This window comes from Lissotriton helveticus, chromosome 12 (assembly GCF_964261635.1).
Source record: "Lissotriton helveticus chromosome 12, aLisHel1.1, whole genome shotgun sequence".
In the NCBI taxonomy this organism is placed as follows: domain Eukaryota; kingdom Metazoa; phylum Chordata; class Amphibia; order Caudata; family Salamandridae; genus Lissotriton; species Lissotriton helveticus.
The window spans coordinates 627,524,723-627,549,185 of record NC_136073.1 but is presented as its reverse complement, the minus strand read 5'-3'; the positions used below and the strand labels follow the sequence as shown (position 1 = coordinate 627,549,185).

The 24,463-nt window shown below is 41.2% G+C and overlaps 1 protein-coding gene across 2 annotated transcripts in view; it reads left to right on the top strand.

Moving 5' to 3' along the window:
• The window catches only part of LOC144799965 (maestro heat-like repeat-containing protein family member 2A), an 85,675-nt gene that overhangs the window by 747 nt on the left and 60,465 nt on the right, over nt 1-24,463 (top strand). For both annotated transcript variants that reach the window (XM_078671610.1, XM_078671609.1), the window contains exons 2-4: nt 14,590-14,752; nt 15,980-16,078; nt 18,286-19,313. In XM_078671610.1, the coding sequence (XP_078527736.1) occupies nt 19,293-19,313 (21 nt within the window). In that variant the 5' untranslated portion in view covers nt 14,590-14,752; nt 15,980-16,078; nt 18,286-19,292. The remainder of the gene's footprint in view (nt 1-14,589; nt 14,753-15,979; nt 16,079-18,285; nt 19,314-24,463) is intronic.

Here is a 24,463-nt window from a genome sequence, read left to right as displayed (position 1 = left end):
GAATATTACATATAGAATATCATTTGACAGAGGCAATATGGCGGCCGCCAGCTCAGTCGTGTGAGATGGTAGCCCTGTCCTCCTACACCCGGGAAGAAGATGTGCTGTGGATAGTGAGAGGACGAGAGGGTGAAAGTGGGTCTGAGCACTTACCGAGGTGTGCGAAGCTCAGTCCTGGTACTATTGGCATGTTCAGGTTAATTTCAGCAAAATCCGACTTGGATACATTGTAGCCGCAAGGGGCCGGGCGTAGATGCCGAGCCGAGAAGCAGCAACTGTTGCAGGCAAAACTACTGGAGAGTCGAGAACAGGCTATCGCAGAACACCGATAATGCCGCCTAAAGGAGCTAGAGGGAAAGCCCAGGCCCTGGCTGATGGTGCTACTGCTGCTGCTACAGTGGCAGCCGTTGGAACTGTCTCCGGAACGGTAGGAAAAAAGGCGGAGCCGGTGAGCCGTAAGAAAGCCTCTAATCTCAATGGTAAAACAAATAAAGGCGAGAGCTGTGCCCGTGGTAACTCTACGGGCATGGTCAGTCCCGCAAAATGCACTATCCAGCAAATGTTCTCACAAGGCAAAGGTGGGAAGAGTGGGAAAACGGGGATCCAGGGTGTTCCGAATCCCCAAACAGACAAGCTCCTAGGAACATTGGGTGTTGAAGCTGTTGTTGGTTCCCCCGGTCATCATGAAGGAGAGTTCAGGTGCTCAGCAGATTTCTCTGTATGACGCTGTTGCCGTGGACAATTTAATATCTGGCAGCAATATGGATCTGGCTAACGGCGCTGGTAAAAAAGGATGGGCGCAATCCTGCAGGAGTGAACAACAGTGGGGTGAACCCCTGGAACTGGGTTGCCAAGATACTGAACCAGTTGTACCACAGAAGCTTTGTAATGATAATAACATTGTGGTTAGAAGCGAAAATGGCTCGGTTGGCTTGGCTGGGGCTCTTAATGGGACAGAGTCACACAGTCTAGATTCACTAACGAAGGAGGCGGAGTTGGTGGATCTTGTGGATAAGTTCTTGTCATTATCAGAACATTCGGATATATCCAGTGAGGAGATGATGAGAAATGGGAAAACGCATATGGCTCAACATTGGGATGAACTGAGTGAGCATAGTACTACACCCCCTGAGGATACGGAAAGGGATTCATCGGAGGGGAGCCCCCAGACAATGCGGAAGAAAAGGGCTTTGACAGAGGAGTCTTGCTACTTTTCCAATTCCTCTTTACCGGTGCAAAAGTCAATGGTTAGAACCCCGGATAAATCTGACCCCTCTGTGGTGCGTAGAACACTAGAGTCATCAGAAGAGGTATCCTTGAGTCTTATATATCAAACAGTGATTACTCACAGGGAGGAAACGTGATTAGAAAGCCAAAGGACACAGAATGTCTGTCGTAAATTACAAAATTCAGTACGCGTATCGCCAAGACTTGCTCAGAGTTTACTGCAAGAATTACCGAGGCAGAAGCCTGTATTTTGTATTTGGAGGATAAACTAGCTTCACAAAAGATGATGCTATGGAAACTTATTGATTTGGAGAACAGAGCTCGGCGGAACAATCTGCGAGTCTTCCAAATTCCTGAGGGGGTTGAAGGACAGGGCGTTTCCAGAATGAACTCAATGGGACTGGCAGACAGAGGATTCAGAGGGCTCACCGTTTTCCCTTTTCTGTCCGGGCCCGGCCAGGTCAGTCGGCAGAAGTGGCTATACCAAGGGCCATACTGATTTAATTTAACAACTTTTTGGCATGAGAAGCAGTTTCCGATCTTGCCCGTCTCGATAGGAAAAGAGTTGGCAAGGGGGTTGAATTTTTTGTTAGGCCAGATTACGGCCATCAGACGGTAGAGAAACACTGGCAATTACCTCAGCTTATTCTACCATTTCAAACTAAGGGGGGGCAAGCTTTCTTACTACAACCAGCCAAACTTAAAATCATCCATAAAGGGAATACTAGGTTTTTCACCTCTGAAATTTTGACGAAAGAGTTTCTGCAAACCCTCAAAGAAGGATAAGGAGGGATTAGGCTTATAGAATTATTATCAAATTTGCAGCTTCCTTTTGTGCTCTTATGCCTAATTATTTGCATAACTCTTGTTTATCAAGTTGTATACCCCCCAGCTGTTGCAACAGGTTATGTCATGGGGGAAGAGAATGAGTATGCATACTGTCTGTGGCCTATTGATCTGTAGGTTAATGGTTTTTTTGTTAGGTTCAATTGTTGGGGGACTTCACGGGTGTGGGAGGGACTTTTGGGTGTAGGGAGCATGTCACCGCTAGGACTAACAGTCCTAAAGCCTCGAGGTAGTGGGGCTGTGGGGTGTGCTGTTGGGGTGGTGTTGGGGGTGAGGGTGGTGGAGAGGGTAAGGAGGAGGGTGGGGGGTAAAAGTAAAAGAAAAAGGAAGATTCATAGCAGCAAATAAAAGTACAGAGGGTTAAAAGGTTTGCGTATAGGCCTGTAGGTATGGCAACCTTGAATTTATGGCAAATTTAGGCCTTCGAATATGCACACTGAATGTGTGCGGGTTAAATAATTATAATAAAAGGCAGAGGGTCTCCAGAGAGCTTCGGGTGGTTCAGCCCGATGTGGTGTATCCACATCGGGCTGATTTTGGGCCATTGTGGAATGTAGGACAGGAGGGGTTATATTTACCCTCTGTACAATATACGGCTCTAACCTTGATGAAGCCCCAATATTGGAATATTTGAATGGGGAGCTTGCTACATGGCCCATTCTGTTATTCTTGTGTGGGGATCTTAATATAAATTTGACCTCCGAAGCTTTTCAAAATTGGGGGCGAAACTATAAAGGTAGGAAACCCCGGGTCATCAAGGCTCTATTTCAATTACTAAATCTGTGTATACCCAAGGGTGACCTTGGACCATGCACTTGTGGTAGTTTAAATCCCGGACCTTGCTCGGTGTGTAGCCCCGAGAACGTTTAAATTTGACAGGAAGCATTTGATGGATGAAAAATTTATTGAACACATGAAGGTGTGGATAAAGGAATTTTTGCAAATTAATAGACACTCCGCGTCCTGAGGGACTGTATGGGATACATCCAAAGCTGGATTTAGAGGGGAAACACAGAGCCTTGGGTATTTAAAATGTAAATTAGTGAAACAGGCATTGCAGGTTTTTTATGATGAGCTTAAGATTGTCGAAGAGGAATTAGTTAATGGGTTAGCTGCAGGATATAACACCACACCACTTCAGAATAATCTAGCGAGATGTAAGGCCAAAATTAATCTAGAATGGAGCAAGGAGAGCGCCATAAAATATCAAACATATAGAAAAGAGTGTCATGAGTATGGCGAGGCCACGGGCCGATGTTTAGCCTAGAAATTGCAAATATAAGAGGACGAATAAAGAACGGATGGGGTTATTGTGTCTGATCCCTAGAAAATTCTTATAGTGTTTCATGATTTTTATACAGAATTATATACAGAGAACGATACTGGGGGCCTTTCTCCGACATATATGGGACTTCCAACCACTTTATGGGGCAAATTGGCTCAAACGGATGTTGAACCTATTAGGATGGGGGAATTAGAGCAGGCCATAAATTCTCTTGCAGTAGGGAAAACTGCGGGACCAGACAGACCCCCCTTGGAAGTATTTAAGATCTTTTTTCAGGAGATAAAAAATGATATGCTTAACGTTTATCAAACTTCACAAAAAGGGGAGATTCCACGAACCTGGTCCGAGGCCAATATTTGTGTGTTGAAGAAAAAGTGGAAACCATCTGAATTATCGGGGTCTTATCATCCAATCTCTCTTCTTAATGCCAACGGTAAAATCTATGCAAAAATCTTTGCCACACGGTTGGCAAAAATTATACCATCAATAGTATTGTTAAAACAACACAGTTTTATACCTGGGAGAGGGACCGTAGACCATGTGCGTAGAGTAATTACTCTCCAAGATATCGTACAGGTAGAATCTCGAGAACTTGGCCTGATTTTACTCAATGCCGAAAAGGCGCTCAACCGGGTTTTGTGGCATTTCCTCTCATGGGGACTGCAACACATGGGTTTCGGGCAGGGCTATATACGTGCTTTAAACGCCCTTTATCATCTCCCCTCAGTGAAAATTTGCTCAATGGGATATCACTCAGAGACCATCACGATTTCTAGAGGCACGAGACAAGGCTGTCCTTGTTCACCACTTTTATCTACGCTGTATATTAACCCTTTTATTCTTATGCTAGAACAAAGTAGAAAGATTTTGCCTTGTAAAGTACAACAAGAACAGTATTCTGTAATGGTTTATGCCAATGATATAGCGATTATTACTTGTAATCCCTGTCTCGCTATACCTGAAATAGAATCCCTGGCGCAGACTTTTGGGGCACTTTCTGGCTATAAACTTAATACTGCTAAAACCCAAATTTTATGTACAAGTCAAGCAATGGATGGGGATGCTAGGTGTGTTAAGGAAGATATCTATCTGGGTATTAAGATCCATACCTCTGTTAAAGAGATCATTGAGGTTAATTGGGGCGATATTATTTGGGGAGTAAAATGCTCACTTGAAAGGTAGGAGAATCTCCATCTGTCATTAGTGGCAGAGCTAACGTTCTGAAAATGAATGTCTTACCGCGAGTTATGTATTTTTTTAGGGCTGTGCCCCTGGAGGTATCCTATAAGCAAATTCAATATTTACATATTTACAATCTCTCTGTAGTAAGTTTATTTGGGCTCCTTGGAAACCTCGTAGGGCTGCTCGATATATGACTCCTTCTTGAGAAAGAGGAGGATGGTCTATCCCTGACTTTGCTTTGTATTACTGTTCCTGTATTTTGGTTAATGCACGTATTTTACGTACTGGAGAAGAGATTAGTAATCTGGCGAAAGCCCCCTCAATTTATCAGATGATTCTAGGGTCAAAGGTCAAGCATTGCCTATTCAAAAGAGCGGACAGCAGTTATTTTAAAAGAACGCACTTCAAGGTATTAAATGCTGTGTTTAAAGTCTGGAAGACTGTACGGAAAAGCTTCGAGATTCCAGTACTTTCCGTGTATACCCCCACTAATGCCACAGGAGTGCTGCCCCCGATCTTCTGCGACCAGGTGGCCTTAGGCTTGAGAAGGAAGGGGATTACCTGACTAGGCGACTTATATCATGATGATGGGAGATTACACTTATTTGCGGAGTTGGCGGATAAATTCCATCTACCCATAACTCAATTTTTTAAATACTTACAAGTAAGGGACTTTCTGGGAAAATACCCTATTTGCATTATGAAGTTTAAAATTGTAGAATCTATTAGACAGCAGGGAAACATCGAGCTAATTTATAAAACACTGTTAGAGGGCAGAACGGATGATCTAGAAAAATATAATATGAGATGGAGAACATGGTTGGGGAACCCTGAAATCTCATTGGAAAAATCCATTGATTTGACAGGGAGGATCTTTCCTGCAGCCAGCCTTAAAAGTCATCATCATAAAATGTTATTCAATTTGTATTATACCCCTCTTAAAATGATGAAGTGGGGGGTCAGCATGGTGGGAAGTGTTGCCGCTGTGGAAAGGATAGTGCAGACATTGTGCACGTGTTTTTTGCATGTGCGGTATTGGACACTCTGATAGAATCTATAGAGAGGTTTTTGTCAGAAATAACCGGGGACTGTGTTAAAATTTCTCAGTCTATGATGTTGCTTGGTATTGGGGAAGATTTCCGCCAGGGGCAGCTACTATATGAACACCGTTATCCTTTTTTTATGGCCACGGTGGTTGCTCAGTTGGCAATTGCCTCACTTTAGCTACAGCAAGAGGCTCCGCCCTTTGAGATGTGGCGGGCCAAGTTTCTCAATGAGTACCACATGGAATACAGTTTATATCCTGTTAAAGGATATAGAAAAAGGAGATTAGGGTTAATGATTTGGGGGTGGTGAGGGAGGGGGAACATCCTTTACGACGCGGATGTTACCCCGCAGTACCGTTACAACGCGTATTTTAGAACACAAGTTGTACCCACGACTTGCGCTGGAGGGCGCTAAAGGACAAGGAATAGTAGATTTACTATTCCAACACCTTCCCTACTGTACATAGGCTGGTGTTGGAATAGTAAATTAAACTATTCCTAAGTCCGCACCCCTACAGCGCAAGTCGTGGTAACTACTTGCGTTGTAAAATACGCGTTGTAACAGTACGCGTGGTAATACCACGCGTCGTAACAACGTACATCCGTGAGGGAGTATATGACGGGGTAATTAAGTCTATTATGTATCATATAGCTTGTACTTCATGTTAACTTGATGTCGAGGGCATTGGTTAGGATTGGGGCTTAAAATGGGCAATGATGGAAGTCTTGATGTATGTGTTCAGTTATGTATTATTTATTTTGCTACTATGGAATTCTTATAAAATTTAAAAAATAGTTGATCATTTGACATAAATATCATGTCCTAAATGTGGCAATAATGTTTATGAACAATGTTTAGTACAGAGTATTATGTCAGTCAATATTCTGACCATGCTATTCAGGTACAACACCTTCAATAGAATTTGACAAAGGATGACAGATTTAATAAAATAAGGGCTGTTAGCAGGAAAATCAGTAGCGCTCAGACAGGCTGATGTACCGTATGAAAATCCAGTATGTATGGCCACATGTTGACCTTGCACTTGGGGCCGTTCATTGAAGACAGAGCAGAAAAACTCAATGTGCAGTACTGCATTGACACCAGCTGCAACTGTGTCATAACATTATGTCAGATGGACCTATATGATAGATTAGGTGCTAGTTCAGCTGTGTCTGCAGCAAGAAGTTATATTTGATTTCACAGAGTTTGAAATTCAGCGATAGTATTTCTATTTCAATTAAACTGCAAACAATTAACGTAACACTGTATCCATACACATTATTTTTAAAATGGCCTTATTAACTAAGTAAGTTTAAGTAAGTCCGTTTTATTTGTAAAGTGCATAGTTAATTAAAACCATTGCACAGATAAAAAATTAATTAACTATAAAATATGGCATGTTCCAAACAGTTTTGTTATGTACACACCGGTTTCTCATGTATTTCCATTAAGAATTCTTTAGGAAGGAGTAAAATGCAATGTGCTGATCTTTTTAACTACCATCTCTGATACTATTGTGGGTGCAATATTCAATTATTCCCTTTTAATAGTTTTAGTAAGGAGTTTCTCTGCTGTTAGCACTCAAAAGACAACAGTTAATTTTGTGTTATCTAGTGTTTGAATGTTATGTTTTTTTATCATTCCAGGTCCTTTAGTTTGGTGTAGTAGTACTTTAGAGTTGATAGTGATGAATTATTATATTGATATTAGGGTGTGTCCTGAGGAAGAAAGAAATAGTGTGCCTTAAATGGTCTGCCTGTAGAAAATGAGTGTACTCAACATCATTATGCAATGCACATTAGGGTAAGCATGACACTCTCATACTTTTGTAGGGAAATCTGACACCACCAGCTAAACTATAACCTGCATCTACACTGCACTTCCATACCACACTTTCACTACCTACATCGTACATGAAACCTACATCCCAATGTTTGCTGTTCTACACTCCTGCATCACAAAAGACATCAGTTACAACTAGCTAGCATATACTTCTTTGCTAGAGTTCAAGTACACTCTTTAAATCAGGAGTCTCAAACCTTCCCTGAGCTACTGTCTAATATAGGAATTTTATAAATGCACACAGAGACCAAATAACTTAAACACTGCCCCTAGAGTACCCTTAAGTTCTTCATTCCAGATACAGGGAGCATAAAGTATTAATAGAACAGGAGCTGTAAGGCAAAGGTTTACAATTGGGGTCCCTGAGGATCAGTGTTGTCCCTTCGCTCTTGAAACACCTAAATAGAGAGATGAGTATAAGAGAGGAAGATAAATAAAACAAAAAGAAAGAATGACAAAATAAAGAAAGAAATCAGGAAAGAAAAACAGAAAGAAAGGAAAAAATGAAAAAAGAAAGGAAGAAAGAAAGAAAGAAAGAAAGAAAGAAAGAAAGAAAGAAAGAAAGAGAAATATAGGAAAAGAAATAACAAAATAAAGGAAAAAAACAACGAGGACAAAATACCCAGAGAAAAGAGTCAAATGCAGGAAATGAAGGAAGAAAGCAATTAAGAAGACATGAAAGACGAAGAAACAAACTAGGAAAGGTTGAATGAAAATACAGGAAGAAAGAAGGCATGGTAAAAAAGAAGTACGCAAAAGAATGAAGAGCACAACAGAGAAAGAATAAAGTAAGAAGGTGAGAGAAAGAAAAAGACAGCGAGAAAACAATGGAAGGAAAGAAAGAAAAAAAATAAGAGAAAAAAAGTAGAAGAAAACAGAAGGGAGAAGATCAGATCAGAGGTGGAATTAAGAAAAGATCCTTGTGGATGAAGAAAGGAGAACAAGAAAGAAACAGAACAATAAGTAATAACACCAAAAGGAGAAATACAGAAAAAGAATAACAGGGGAGGGAAGATGAAGGCAGAGAAAACAGATAAGACTGAAAAAAAGAAGGGAGAGAAGGAAACAACCAGAGAAAGAAAAACATTGAGAAAGATGGAGATAGGACAAAAGAAAAGAAAGAGAGAAGGAGGGAAATTAAGTAAGAGTAGAAGAAAGAATAATAAACGAAGAAAAGAGAAAAACAGAAATTGGAGCAAAAAGAAAAAATTAAAGAAGAAAGGAAAGAATTACTGAGAGACACAAGATTGAAAAAGAGAAGAAAGAAATAGTAAGAAAGATACAAAGAACTGGAAAATGGAGGAAAAATTTAAAATAGAGGTTGAAATGAGAAAAAAAGAAAGAAAAATATCAAGAAGAATATTAAGCCAATAAGAAAAAAAGAAAGAGAACTGAAAAAGAATGCACAACAAAGGAGGGAAGGAAAGAGATAGTGTAAACAAATAGGGGGGAAGCGGGAAAGAGGGAAAAATATAGAAAGAGGACAGCAAGAAAGGGAGAATAAAATACATTGAGAAATGAAAGAGAGACATAAAAACAAGGAAAACAGAAAGACATGTAAAATGAGGCTAGAAAGAAGTAGAAAACGAAGAAATTATTTTCAGAAAAGGGTAGTCTGCATCCTCAAGCGCTGTCAGCGTTTGAGTAAATCATAGGAACGGGAGCTGTGTTTTAAATAGCTGTGTTATCAGGTGGGCACCTGTATATTCTCAAGCTTGTTGACAGGCAATTATCATATGTGAGCTACTCAATGGCAGTCTGCGAGCTACTAGTAACATGTGATTGATTAGTTGGAGACCATTGCTTTTAATCCACCAATAGGAAACACGCCACTTCCTACTCTTTAAGTCTCGCTTACTTATGTAACTACATTCCACCTCCTTCGGAGCCCTACATTAACACCTGCACCAGACATTCTATACGTTTTTTATTTTTTTTGAAAACATATTTTATTAGGTTTTCATGCAATGCACAAACATTTCACCGATACATGCAACTTCATTACCTTAGTCTCGCAACACTTGACCAATAATTGTATCCCCATCCAGATTTTGCCTCGCCCCGCCAAGTCTGTGTTAGTCCGTCCATTTGTTCCACATATAGAGTGAGGCCTTTCTAATAGCAAGAGTTATATCCCAGTGAACCCGAGACACAGTTCTACAGGGCTAAATTGTGTTGCTCTGAGCCTATTCAGGCACTGTCAGCCTCTATGTTTCAGCACGGATTAAAACAAACAAAATCCCCCCCTTCAACTCAAACTCCCCGCCCTCTACCCCCCGAACCCTACCACCTACCTCCCCTCAGACATGTCGCTTTCCCTAGCCGCGCATGTAATGCTCATAATGTGTTCTGCATACTCCACCCTAGTCCTATGTCAGTAGCCCACATCTCCGCCGGAGGGACACTCCCACTTCCACACTTGCTCCTCCCATTCTCTCAACTCACTACCTGTTGTTGCAGTCTCATATAATAAAGAGGGCACCCATAGCCGGCGAGGTCAGTCATCATCCTCAGTCGGATTCTTGAGCAAATCCACCAACGCCACCCAGGCTCTCGCCGACTCCCAGAATTTGTCGTTGTCAGTCCTCCGAGCTAATTGGAGGCGGAGCGTCCCCTCGCAATCCGCCCACTTAGTAAAGTCACTTAGCCAGCGCGCAACGCTAGGGGTCGTGGCCGCCTTCCAATGGCTAGTGATTTCACGCTTGGCTAGAACTAACCCCAGGTCTAGGAACTTACTGGTGGTTTTGTTGTGGGAAGTGTGAGGGAACCAGTGCAACAGGCATACCCCTGGAGTATTCTGCAGGTCCCTCTCCGTCACCTCCGTCAGTTTGGCCAGTACCTCTCCCAGAATCCCCGAAGCAGCGGACAATCCCAGAACATGTGTATGCATACCGCACCCTCCAGTCTGCATCGTGGGCAGGTAGCGTGGGAGCCAAAAAACTTTGTGAGGCGTAAGATACGCCCGATGAAACACATAAAATTGAATACGTTGGAATCTCGCGTTTCGGGAACATTTCCAGGCCCGTTCCATTAACAATTCCCAAGGTTTCTCCTCTATAGGCGTTCCCAGGTCAGTTTCCCACTTAATACGCAGTCCCTCCAGAGGTGTCCTCAAGCCCTGGATCAACCTCCGATACAAGCACCTCACCGCCTTGATCCTACCTACAGAGGTGACCACATATTGGCAGGGAAGGAAGACCCGTGGTTTCGCTAACCCTTTTTTCCAGTGCTTGCGCACAGCAGCTGTAATCCCGCGTGCAAGAGAAAGTCCTGAGCAGGAAGTTTGTGCCTCTGCATGAGGTCTTGAAATGGTAAAAGTGCACCATCTTCATACAGATCTCCAATGGAGGAGATCCCCGATTCCTCCCAGTCATGTAGCCGCTGTCAATCTCCTCCATGGGGGAGCTCCTCACAGAACCACACCGGGATCTCAGGGGCATATGCCGGACCCCTTTATTGCGTCGTATAGCCCTATACCAACATTGCCTCAGGACCCATAGATCCCTGGATACCTCACGTTCCCGCATAGGGAACGGTAGCAAAATCCGACTCAAGTGACGAAGCTCTAGGTCCCTTCTTCTCTGGTTTGTCTCCATTCCCAGCTTCCCTGCCAGCCGTTGTGTGAGCCATTGGAACTGGGCTGCATTGTAGTAAGCCTCAAATCCGGCACTGCAAAGCCTCCCTCCCGACGCGGGCGCATCATGGTCGGCAGAGACACTCTTCTTCGTCCCGTTCCCCACAGGAAGCTCGAAACCATGGAGTTGAATTGGGCAAAGCACTTTCCAGGTATCCAAATCGGCAGGGCAACAAAGTAATAGAGTAAACGGGGGAGGGTTATCATTTTTAATAATGCCACACGCCCCGCAACCGACAAAGGCAGGGAGGCCCAGAAGTCAAGGTTACTCCTGGTTGAGCGCAGAGCCCTCCCTATGTTACCCTCAAATAAATCAACTGCCTCATGGTAAATTCTAACCCCCAGACCAGACACCCTATAATTTATACCTACATACTGACCAACAACTCCTGCACCACCACTGTCACTCTCAATACCCACCAAATCATAAGTCTCACAAACTTTACTCTATACAGCTTATCTCAAACATAAACACAACATCCCGCACCGATACCCATAACAAATGCAACAATAAAACTGTTCTGCTTTATCTCTGATTCTATTGCAAAATAATGGTATACTTGGTTGTGATTTTTGTAACTATTAAATACATTTTTTGCATATTGTGTTCAGAGGTTTTCAATTATGACTACATCTATACATTAGAAAAACATTAATCTGGTCAAACGGAAAAACTCATAACATCTCAAATGTTATCCACTCTATTTTTTCTGCACATTGACAGTAAAAGAAAGAGAGATTTATTTCACAACTAAGGACAAAAAAAAGCTGTAAATACATAAATCAATTAAAAAGTAAATGAACATTCATCAAAGTAAATATTTCTTTGTAACAATATGATGCTCAATATATATCTAGGAGAGAAACCGGTGGATTTCAACGCAGGTCTATGATTGTTTCACCTCTTTATATATTTTGCACAGCCTTTAATAAGACTATAACAAACATTAGGCCCCTGATTTAGAGGTTGGCGTACAGGTTATACCGTTGCAAATATGACGGAGTACCCTGCCCTCCAAGCTTTTGTCCACCTGCCTTATTTACAGATGGGCAGACTACAACTTTTCAATCAGTGGATTTCTTGATGGCTCAGTTGACCAAAGCCTAGAATCATTTTCTTTTGCCAATCACTGCAAAAAAACTTGCCTGTGAGGGACAGGAAAAAACAATAATGATCTCCACACCTTGGGAGAAAACTCCCAGAGTGTGGAAGTCATGAATCTTTTGTTTTTCAGAAACTGCCGCTTCATGGGTTTCTGAAAGAAAAAGATAAATAGTTGGTGAACGGCTGTCAAACCGAGGATGGCCATCCACCAAACCTTTTGTACCTTGATGGAAACCGCTGTGACAGTGGTTCCTTTCAAAGTACAGAGATGATCGCTGGGCAAGAGGTCAGCTTGAAACATAACAACTCAAATACCATTGGGGTGGCGGACGCAATGTCCTCTGACACCCTGGAGGACACTGCTTTGCCTGTCAAATACAAAATCAGGCCCCAAATTCCATATTTTCACCCCTAAAGAACTTCTGAAATATATTAACAAAGGTAGCAATATTGAAACACCGAGAATCGGATTCTTCTTTACATTCCACAGGTAGGCAAGGGCTGAGAACACAAAATAGAGTCAATCTGTATATAACAAACTAATAGATTCAAAGGTAAAGCTCTCTCATAGATCTTGATTTTTATTTTGTAGAATGAATTGTCTATTTTAGTACCAGATTTGCACACAGAAATGTGTGTGCATGTCTGTACTGGTTTGTGTGTGTAGTTGTTTATGTGTGTGAGAAACTGAGAGAAGAGAGAGTAAGAAAGGGGATGAGAGTTCGGGGCTGCACTCATTTTAAATCATGGACTAGATTGGCAAAAACCACAGGAGGTAGGTGGTGTTTGTTTTGCAGCAGATTCTGCCAAGGCATGTGCTGGGCCTTTTGTAACAAGCATTATACTTTCACCCATTTCACCCCCCACACTGTGTCAAGATGCATTACACCATTTGCTAGGAGGCTAGGGCCCATACAAATGAGGGAACACTTTTGTCCAGGTGTTTCTGTCAAATTACTAAGCACTGGCAAAGGCAAACTGGATCGCAGAAGATGTCTAACTCTAAGGGAAGCGGTGCAAAGGTAGCACCCCTACCGAGGCACACTTTGGGAGGTGCTACGGAGATTGTCAGAAACCCAGTCATCCCCATGAAAATGAAGTTAAGTAATATACCCACCTCCAAATGTGTTCCGATATGCTGGCAGTACAAAACAGAACAGCAGCTTGGAAGTGCCACACATCTTTCACTGTTGCACCCTCTCTGGCCTCTGAGACTTCAGGACTTCACTAGCAAGGTCATGTTTTTATCAAGATATACAAGGAGATGAAACAACTGTAGACCTATTTCGTAACACACCACATTGTTATTAGCATGTAGTTCATGTATTATACCATTACAGTACTGTTGATTTATTGACATTGTGCTTTATCATGTATTTCCATGTATTTTTTATCTAAGACAGTCCATCCTAATTAGAGTGTTTAAAATACATTTGTGTTAGACTTAAAATAGGTAAAATATTTGTAAATATAATCATTCAGTGTTTTTAAAGCCAGTTTACCTTTTGTTCCGCTCAAAAAGATATTGCAGTCTCTAAGGCCAGTATTGTGTTGAAAAGAGGTTAAATATTTCACAAACTCATACCCCTAGTACAGATATTTTATAAGTATAAAACACTAAGGTAATCCAGGTCTAGAGAATAGCCAAATAGAATTCATTATTTCTGATGATATATGCCCCATGCCAATACAGAAAGCGACTAGGTCGAATAGCTCGCACCTCTCAGCCTGTACCAAGCAATACATTTGGTGCACATCCTAAATGGTATCAGTCACTTTTGGATACCTCTGCAGTGCAGAAAGACATTCATTTATAAAAAAAGAAAAGCCTTTTTGATGTGAAATTAAGAAAAGACAAGAATTTCTGATATTTTGATGGACTTATTTATTCATTCATTGGGGGTACCAATATATTTATAATTTTATTATGACCCATTTTTATCCTGTAAACTTTCTTGCTGCTAGGGGTCAAGAAATCTCAGACTACAGCCTTATTTTCAATCTGTTTTGGCAACTGCTGGTTCTACTTGGTCTATTTCAAGGAGTGATTACATTGTTGTTATTTGCTCCGCTTCTATCTTATTGATAATTGAGTCTTAGGGCCTGATTAGGAGTTTGGAGGACAGGTTTACTCCATAACAAACGTGAGGGATATCCCGACCTCCGTATTACAATTCCAATATATCCTATAGTTGGAACATGTAATATGGCGGACGGGATATCCGTCACGTTTGTGACGGCGTATCCCATCCGCCAAATTCATAATCAAGCCGTTATTGATTTGTACAAGCATCTCCTGTTTCACAATATTCCCTCTATACCTGATCCATGGTACTTAATACTTGTTTTGGATTTGTTTTTCTCCTCTTGTTCGTCACAAATGTTTCAAATTACCAATATTTCCTATTTCTGCATATTTAGGAGAATTCGCCTGAAGTTGAAAGGATGGCTTTAATGTGTCAAATTTCTCTTACCAAGTGGATACCACAGTCAATATCTTCTAAGATTGTAAATCTGTTTACGGTGCCTTCTATTCCAGAGGAGATTGTTTTTTGGGCCATTCATCAAATGACAATTCAATACGGTAATTTGAAAAAATGCTATGTTGTTGTCAAACACTGTGCTCTGTGGCAGTCTACCGGATTCTACATTCATTTTAGGTCTGTCTGCAAATATTTTATCTGTCTATGGCTCATGTCATCACAACACTCAAATACACAGAGTGGGCTCTGAAGCATGCGGCAACATGTTCTTTCAGTTCCCTTACTCCATTGTTCTTTCAGTTCCCTTACTCCATTGCTTGTTTAAAGTATTTCTACATTTTGTACAAAACCCATAACAGTATGGCGAATTTATGCATTTTACAGTGGTGATTGAGAATGGATCAATCACTAGCATTGCATATACAATGCAAATTGAAAGTGGAAAGAAGCCACAGGGTATATTTAAGTTATTTTCTACATATATTTCAAACTGATTGTGGCATTCAGAATAGAGTCCCATGCCCATGCCTTTGCCATTTCAGCCCGCATAGTTAAAACAATTAATTTTTTAAGGAAGTGACAATTAATTGGAAGGAAATACAACAGCACCACTATGTGTTGCAACCCCATGTCATAATGGTAATTCAAATAAGCTCTAAAATGATTACTTTCTGTCCAGTGCTAATTAAAGAAACAAGCATCTCCGTGCTTATGCCATCAGAAGGCTTCAAAATATGGAACTCCAGCAAGAGGCCTTAGAAGTGAATGGTTGCATCTTAAATACAGGTCCACTGACAGCCACTTTTGGAAGATGCAAATGTATTGCTGCTATTTTGGTTATTATGTTCAAATGATACATATTGTTTTAGATTTGTTGAAATTTAGTAATTTCACATTTTAGATTCACATTTTAGCACCACATACCAGTACCAGATGTCCCTTACAGGTTTTGTTTCATTATGTCTCTTGAGGAAAAACTGTTAAAAACTGAAACAGCTCTACACCAACCAGCTACTTAACTATTAAGCCTTTATTTGTACAAGGATTTAGAATTTCTGCAAATGCAGCAACTCTGCTATAATGCCGAACTCCTTCATCACCGTCATAAAAAGGTGCGAGTGAATCCTGGGAAAAGACAATGTGAAACGTTCTTTTCTGCTTATTGCATTACGTTTTATGTTCTGCTGGGTGGAAAATATACAAAGCCATGCATCAAGATTTTTTTACAATATGTTTCATGACCAACACCAAGTTTGCAGCACACTCATCATCTTAAGTTAGTATTAGTGTTTAGTTTAATTAATTGTTTGTCCTATTTTCTCTTACAGGACCGGAAATGGAACCATATCTAGATCTGATTCTCAGAACGCTCTTTCCTGTAATGAAGACTGCTTCTACAATCAACCAGAAATATTGGTTTAGCCTTGGTGTGCACCTGCGCTGGTGGAGCGGTCGGGTTTGGTTTGATGGTTGGGAGAGTGTTGGGAGAGGACACCTTTATTAAGTTCACTTTTGTAACATTTCCTGAGAGCACCCTTCATGCAAAGAGATGCAATTTCTTATGTCTGATTGGTGCAGAGAATAACAGTCCCTATTCATCCCATTGTTTTCAACAACTGATTACTTATCTGCATTAAACTTTCATTTGTGGCACAAATCAGAACTCAACTGCAACAATGATCTGCATAATGTGTAACTCCACTACTTTCTAGTACATTTGCCAATTGGACTGGCATGCTGAGCTGCTGTGTCAAGTTTGCCATGTAATGACTGGAACACATCTCTAGTCTGTATAGTGCACCTCCGGGAAAAACCCTATTCTTTTCAGTAATAAAAAACGAAGGGCTTGATTTAGAGTTCGGTGGACAAGTTGTATCCTATTGTATGTGTAATAAGAGGGACGGGCTATCCCATCACGTTTCTGACGGGATACCCATCTGCCACAGCCTGAATCAGGCCTTATGTTGTGAACTTACCTCCCTAGGAAGTGGAGCATTAAAACCTGTAGAAATTGTACATCATTTCCCAGAGGTAATTGTTCACTTCAATGGCACAGACATCTTGTTGCAACCTAGAGCTCGCACAATTGCAAACTAGTCACCGTGTTAAGTAAAGATTTAGGGCTAGATGTAGGAGCCCTAATACCGGTCGGAAACGGACGATTTCGGCCGTTTCCGACCGGTATTAGGGTTTTCAGATGTAGGGGGCTGAAAATTACAGAATCTGTATATTTACTGATTCGGTAAAATTACCGATTCGGTAAATTACCGAATCAGTAAATATACCGATTCTGTAATTCCAAATGTAGGTGGCACAGTTTACAGTGCCATAGGCCCTTAAGAGTCGGTATTTTACCACACAATCCTATTGTGTGGTAAAATACCGAATTCAGGTGTGCATGCACATCTGTGCATGCACACCTGTGCAATGTGACACACAGACACGCCCTTAGGGCATGTATGTGTGCCACATGCCACACAAGCCTGTACTTGGGGGTGCTAGAGGGTGTCAAAGTGACACCCCCTGCACCCTTGCAGGATTCGGTATTTACCGATTCTGTAAATACAGAATCAGTATTTCCCATTGATTCCTATGGGCTTCAAAGCCCATAGGAATCAATGGGAAATACCGATTCTGTATTTACAGAATCGGTAAATACCGAATGTTACAGATTCGTCAATTCTGAATTTAAAATTACCTACATCTGCCTCCTTCCTATTTACCTACTCTTAAATACCGAATCGGTAAAATTCGGTATTTAAGAGTAGGTAAATCGGAATTACCTACATCTAGCCCTTAGACTGGTGCAAATCATGGAGTAAATATATTTTTACCATTTTTGCCTCTTGAAAAATAAAGAATGCAGGAAGCAAGATTTGCTCCCAACTAAACATTTTCAATATTAGGACAGAAAAAGGGGCAATGTGATTTCACACGTTTTGCTATGCTTAATATAGGAAATTGAATGAATCAGTGTTTATTTAGATGTGAGATTAAAACCAGTGTAGTGTCTTCCTGCCTGATTAGCAGAAGAGTGCAAAATCATTACACCACTTTTTACTCTGGTGATATCTGAACCAGCACTTCTTTGTAACCACATAATATGATTCACAAAATTACTGATAAGGAATGCTCGGATGCATCATCTTTTATATTTTTACATACTTTTTTTTATTTTGCCAAGAGGGCAAATATCGTCATACAGTAATAACTTGTGCAAAATCTGATTTCTCCACGCTTATTTCATAAACAACAAAACTGTACAAACTAAATTGCTTTGTTGCTAATTGAATGCAAAAAGTACTCTGGTGAAACATATTCTGCCTTTCCTTCATTTTAGTTCAATACAATGAGTTGCAGTAATTTGGAATTATTACCATATATTGTCTAGAATGCTTCAAAAGTGCAATAGGATGCATGATCGAAATGGATACCATTACAGTATCTATGAGAGTCAGAGAATACCTATGTGAATTGAGTCTAATACCTGTTAAAACTCATTTCCTATCAGCAGACGCATTGCACTGTTTTTGCTCAGTATGTCCTATGCACTACCAGACGAGGTGGTACATGTGTAGATTAATGCAACACTTAAGCCTTTGAACTTAACTGTAATTTTTTTATTTTTGTGCAGTCATTGAGATGTTATCAGGCCAGTTTGCTTCCAGTGTAGACACTCCTCTAGTCACACTTTTCTTTGAAGCCTACTCAACCTGTAAGGTATTTCTTCTTGAAACCATCCCCAGTCTCCAGGAGGTGAGTTGGTAAAGTGGGGAGAGAACAGAGTGCAGTGGATGAAGGTTTAGAGCTGTTACGTTTTGTGAGATAACTGATGCATACACATTGACTGCCCCTTCCTCTGCCTTTGCATATATACTTCATTTGATGAAATACAAAAAAAATATGAAATTCATTCTCTTGACCCAGACTTGTGATCTCTATTTATGTAGCTGAATAAAATGTGTAAAAACCTTTATTGTACCCGACCAAGTATCAAATTCCTATCAGGTCAGATATATAAAACAAAATCAAAGCTAAACCATGATATAATACTTAAGTATTAGGGAACAGTAAGTGTAATAAGTATTTTTGAAAAAGAAAGTGACAGAATTAGATTCTAGGGCAATATAATAAAATCGCAGCTGCAGTAGTGTATTTTCTATGTCTACTACAACCTGTCCATGAATAGGAGGCAGGGGAAATATATATTTTTTAAAGAGCTGGGGAGAGGGAGAAAATAGAGAGAGTGGGTGGGGAACCCTCATCCAAATAAGAAAAGAGCGAAACAAATTCATGGATAACATTTCTATTTTAGAGAATCAGTTTTGTCTATTGGAATATTCTGCCAGTGACAGAAACCACTACCTTTGCATGACAGAATCACTTCCTAGTGAACAGATGTCAAGTGCAGCTGCCTCTCCAGGGAACCCTCTACTTCCACATGTGGCTCATCTTTTCTTAGTAGTTAATGTCTAGTGTGTGGAACTGAAAACCTGGTGTAATTTATCTTAACAGGTCTGGGGGCAGGTCATCACCACTCTGGGACATTTGGCCTCCATTCTGCCAGAGGAGCAACTAGATAAGGAGCTTCCTTGGTTGGTCAATGAAGTTGAAAGGCTCCAGCCCCAGCTGCCTGCTGATATGGCATTTCGTTTGCTCACGGTGAGTGTGACCTTTATTTGCTGTCCATGCTTGCCACTTCAACCAATCCCAAATGATCCACTCATAATGAACACTGTATCCCATAATGAGAGATTAGCTGCAATGAAACACTACATTATTGAGAAATGAGGGTTGAATACAGAACTACAGGATTCCATTGGTGAGTTAGTTACACCACAGGTGGAGTTGTGAGATGGTTCAGGCCTCCATCATGTGTACATTGGGCCAACATATTGGCATTCCGCTCCCAATAGTACCAATGTTGTGGGTATCAGAAATTTTGGGATGTAGGAAAAATGTATGATTCCAAGTTTGCCCCTTAGGTACCCCTGAGAAATAGAACCACCACACCAATTTGGACAGTAATTCCCCACTATTTGACACATTCACACCTGGTAATTATTTCAGTTTTGAGCTGGTGTATTGTTTTGGGAGATGAAGGGATTACAGGGAATATAGTTTTCCAACATTAATTCCAAATACTGAACCAGCTCAATTGTGATTAGTACACAATCCATGAAGGCAGCCAGAGAAGCAAAATGCACATTTGTATTTGTTACATATGAAATCGGGATTAATAAAGGAGAAATGTGGACCGAAGCAATTGTGCTAGATTTTAAATAAACATCAACAGTGCTGAAATTTGCTTCACCTGTTGTTGTGATACTGGGTAAGTAAAATTGGTTATGGAAGTGAAATTGAGCATACTGACGCTCCATCTTGATGCGTTAATCATAACAAAACAGCAGATCTTCAGTCACTAGAGCCCTGACATAGGTCCCAAGCAGTAATTGGGCTTACTAAAGCCCTAGTGACCTCTTATAACAAACAGTGTGCCATTGCGTTTTCTCTAGTCTGAGAGGCTGCTTACACCCTGTGAAATACAAGTACATTTACAAATGACCTTCACTAAGGAGCCCCATGACTTTGTATTGCACTCCTGGTGACCGAACATACAGGCAAAACAGTGAAGTCTTAAGAGGAGCACTGGAAATGTATCATGTTGGTAATCAATAATGTGTTGGAATTATAGAATACTACTTTTAGTTGCTATAAAAACAAATATAAGCAAAGGAAAGAGTCCGTAGTTAGAGACGTGCAAACTGTATTAGCTGAAAAAGCAAGAGTGACGTAGACCTTGGTGGACACAATATTAGAATCATTACGTCTCCAATCTGCCAATTTTCATTTCCACAGAACTATTGTTTTTAAGGCTTGAGAATTGTAGATTAATGTTGAGGCTCTAAGTGGAACAGTTTCTGCTAGGTCTGAGCACTTACAGTTAAAAGGACAGGATGTTCAAATTTCCTTACAAGTCCTTCTTTTGACAGTCTCCACTTGTAATAAAAATTTGAATACCAGCTACAAACATAAAAACATGACAGAATTTTGTTGTATGGCATATTGACCATATACATAATTTGAGGTTGTTCCCCCAATGAGTCTTACAAGCCTTCAATGCAGGTGATCATTCTCCACATTAGCATCTGTGTAGCTAAATGTCCTCCTAGCGCCATGAAACCGCATGGTATAAGTGCGCTATACAAATTGTTGTAAATTCAAATTCAAAATTCAAATGTGTTCCTAAAACTGCTTTTAGTCGTCACCCATCTTCTGTGTTGCAGCTCCTGCCTCCACGTTGCCTTTGATTTTCATAAGCAAACACTATCCGTTTAGGCTCCTCTGTACTCCCATGGTTCACAGTGTGCAGGGGTGCAAGAGGGACATTGAGCAATCCTGGTCCACAACTGTTAATAGTGAAACAGATGTAGCGGCGCATACATGGATGCAGGTTTTAGAGGAGCACCCCAATTATGTCTGTATTTTACTATCTAACAGCAAAAAAGGGGGAAATGTATTTCCAATAGTGTTCATCCACCCATGCTACATCTAAGTGTGCCCTTTGGCTTGAGGGTGTATTTTGCTGACTTTGGATGAGACTACATGAGTGGAGTGTGGATCACTTGGAGAAGCAGGCAGATAACTAGAGGACCTGTAGGATGAACAGGGAGAAACAGGAGGGTGAAAGGGAGGTCAAACAGTGGAGGCGGACAAGGGAACAAGACTCTCCAAAAAGTTCAGTACAACTGAATGGAGGAGGAGGAGGAGGAGGAGGACCAAGATCATTTAGCAGGATTAGGAACACACGGAACTGGATTTCCAAGATAATGAAGAGAAAGCAATAGCAGGAGGACCATGGCAAAAACCTGGAGGATCAGGCAGCCAAAAACCACAGTCGACCAGGGTGACTGAGACCCCAAGGATATAAGGCCCAGCATGCCCAAGACAAAGAGGAGGATCAGTAAAACCAGGAGAATAAGTAGAATGAAGTAGACCAGAAGGACCAGAACCAGGAGGCCAAAGAGGAGAAGAAGTACAAGTAGCCACTTTATTAAGCGCCATAGAAGCCAGAAACTAGCTGACTCCAAACCCTTTCGGTGGTATAACAATGAATGTAGGCAAGCAAGAATTGCCCTTGGCAATGCTATCAGGGTTGGGGAAATGGGTACAGTCCGTACTGCAAGATATGAATACAAAAAAGCTATCCATAAAGCCAAGTGCCTATGGGATGAGCTTAGATGGCAGGACCTAAAAGAAGCTAGTTTGCAGAATAATACCAAATTAGTTTGGAATATCATTAAGTGAGGCAGAGGGGGTCAACCTGATCAGCCCCTAATTCATGTTTCTCATGAAGGATGGGTTAATTACTTTAGGTCCCAATATGGGCGTAACCCATTAGATGATCAAATGGAAGAAGTTAGTTATGTTTTTATACTGATGAGGCTTTTAATGACAAAGAAGTTTTAGCAGCTCTTAGTGCAGTTGCTGGAGGTAGAGCGCCAGGACCCGATGGTGTCCCTGCAGATGTGTTCCTCTACGACAAAATACGATGGGGTAGATACATCTTGTTGGCAAATGCAACGGCCCAGGGTGGCCCGATCCTGGTTTCCTGGAAAGGGGCCATGATAATTCCAGTATATAAAAAAGGAGATAAAACTCAACCGGGGAACTACAGATCAGCGTGATGGATACAATTCAGAAGGTAGTTGGGAGGTTGATCCTAAACAAAATCTTAGATTGGATTGAAGAGAATAGTATATTGCCCCCTTTCCAAGAGGGTTTCCTTAAATACACTAGCACCATTGATCAAGTCATTCATTTTATTCTTTTATAGTGGAAGACTGTGACATTGGGCAAGGGCAGCCTTTATGCTGCCTTTGTCGATCTACGATCAGCTTTTGACCTTGTCCCCCGTTCCCGGTTATGGGTGACGTTGAGGGAATTAGGCCTTTTGGGCGAGATCCTAACCTTCGTAATGAGGCTGCACGAGGGCAATCATGCTAGAATCCGCTGGGGAGGGCAGGGTAGGGTCACCACCCAGTTTCCGGTTGAACGAGGGGTACGGCAAGGCTGTGCCATGGCACCAACGTTATTCTCTTTGTATATTAATGGAATAGTGGACCGTTTGTTGCCAGTGAATACAGATGCCCCTTCTCTAGCAGGTGTAAAAACTCTGATTTTAATGTTTGCAGATGACACATTAATTATTTCCAAGACTCCTAATGGCCTCCAGTGAGCTCTATCAATTTTTGAAGATTTTTGTGCTGCTCGAGGCCTGGAAGTTAATGTGTCAAAAGCGAAACTCATGGCTTTTAATCGAAGTTTTAAGGGGAGGGTTTTTATGAATAAACAACCACTTGAACTGGTCAGGGCTTTTACCTATTTGGGTATACAGTTAGAGAAGAAACTTAAGTGGGACTGCCATATAGATTTAGCAGCCCTGAAACATCGACAAGTTACGGGAGCTTTAAGTCTGGAGCATAAAAGGTCTCTAAAAAAACCAATTAGACCAGTCCTCCAAGTTTATGAATCTAAAGCTGTTAGCCCCGCTCTTCATGGTGCCGAATTATGGGGGTTTGAGAAAGCAGCACCTTTAACTCTTTCTGAAAATAAGTTCCTCCGTAGCATTACCAATTTCTCAAAAAGCACCCCTCTTAAGCCACTTAGATATGATTTGGGTAGAAAAGCTATTATTGATGTCGCCAAGTTGCGTCCGATTTTATATAACAACACATGAAGTCTCATCATATGCCTCAGGTTTTCTGGTTGTAATAAAATCTGATGCCTTCCATAAAATCGGTTGTTTAAGAGGTGTTAGGAATAGCCTGATTGGCCAGGGAATGAGAATGCTATGGGAGAACCCATTAGAGGCTTCTTTTCCCTCTAAACATCCTAAAAGAGAAGTATTGGGAGTAGGCTGCTTTTAATGCTTGGAGTAACTCTGACTCATCTTCTATGGTGGGAATCTTCTTAGAAACAAAACTCACACCCAGATTAGAATCCTATTGGGATAATATCACCAGGCCGAGAGATAGGAAGCTTTACTTCCAACTCAGGGCAGGCTCCTTACCTTTAAAGTCCCTTATGTCCAGGTGGACTCCCACAAGTGATAACATCTGTCCTGCCTGTGGGAGTCATAGCGAAACAGTTGCCCACCTGCTATTTGCCTGTCCCGCCTATGCACTCCCTAGGCGAGTTTGGCTGGCTCCAGTGTGCAAACTACTTTGCACACTTAGGAGCGCCAAAGCGGAAAGGCTTATGCGCACCAGCACTTTACCATTTATCACAATAGCGGTAGCCAAATACCTAGGATGGGCGTGGGCTATAAGGCTGAAACCTAAATCTGGGTAATTCTTTGGTGAGAATTAATTTTAACTTCCCTTGCCTGGCCACTGAATGTAATTGATTATTTTAAATTGTTTTTGTCTGCTGTAATGTATTTCATAATGCAAAGAAAATTGAATTAATGTAACTTTTATCTCGTCCATTTGCTCTGAGATCTACGTTTTATCAAACATTTTTAACTATCCAGCCAAGGCATTTTTAACTGTATCTAAATGTTGTTTGTTTTGTGCTTTTATGAGTATACTTCGAATAAAGCTACTTTGGAATGGAATGGAATGGAGAAGAAGGATGTGCAAGTGGAAAGGGAGGGTCATCAGGAGGACCAGGATCACCAGAACAAGAAGGAAGAAGATGGGCAGGTCAACACGGAAAACCTACACCACTGTGAAGACCCTACACAGAATGAGGAGGAGGAAGATGGCCATGAGGATGAGTAGAAGGGGAGGTGAGGGTCCAGGACAGCC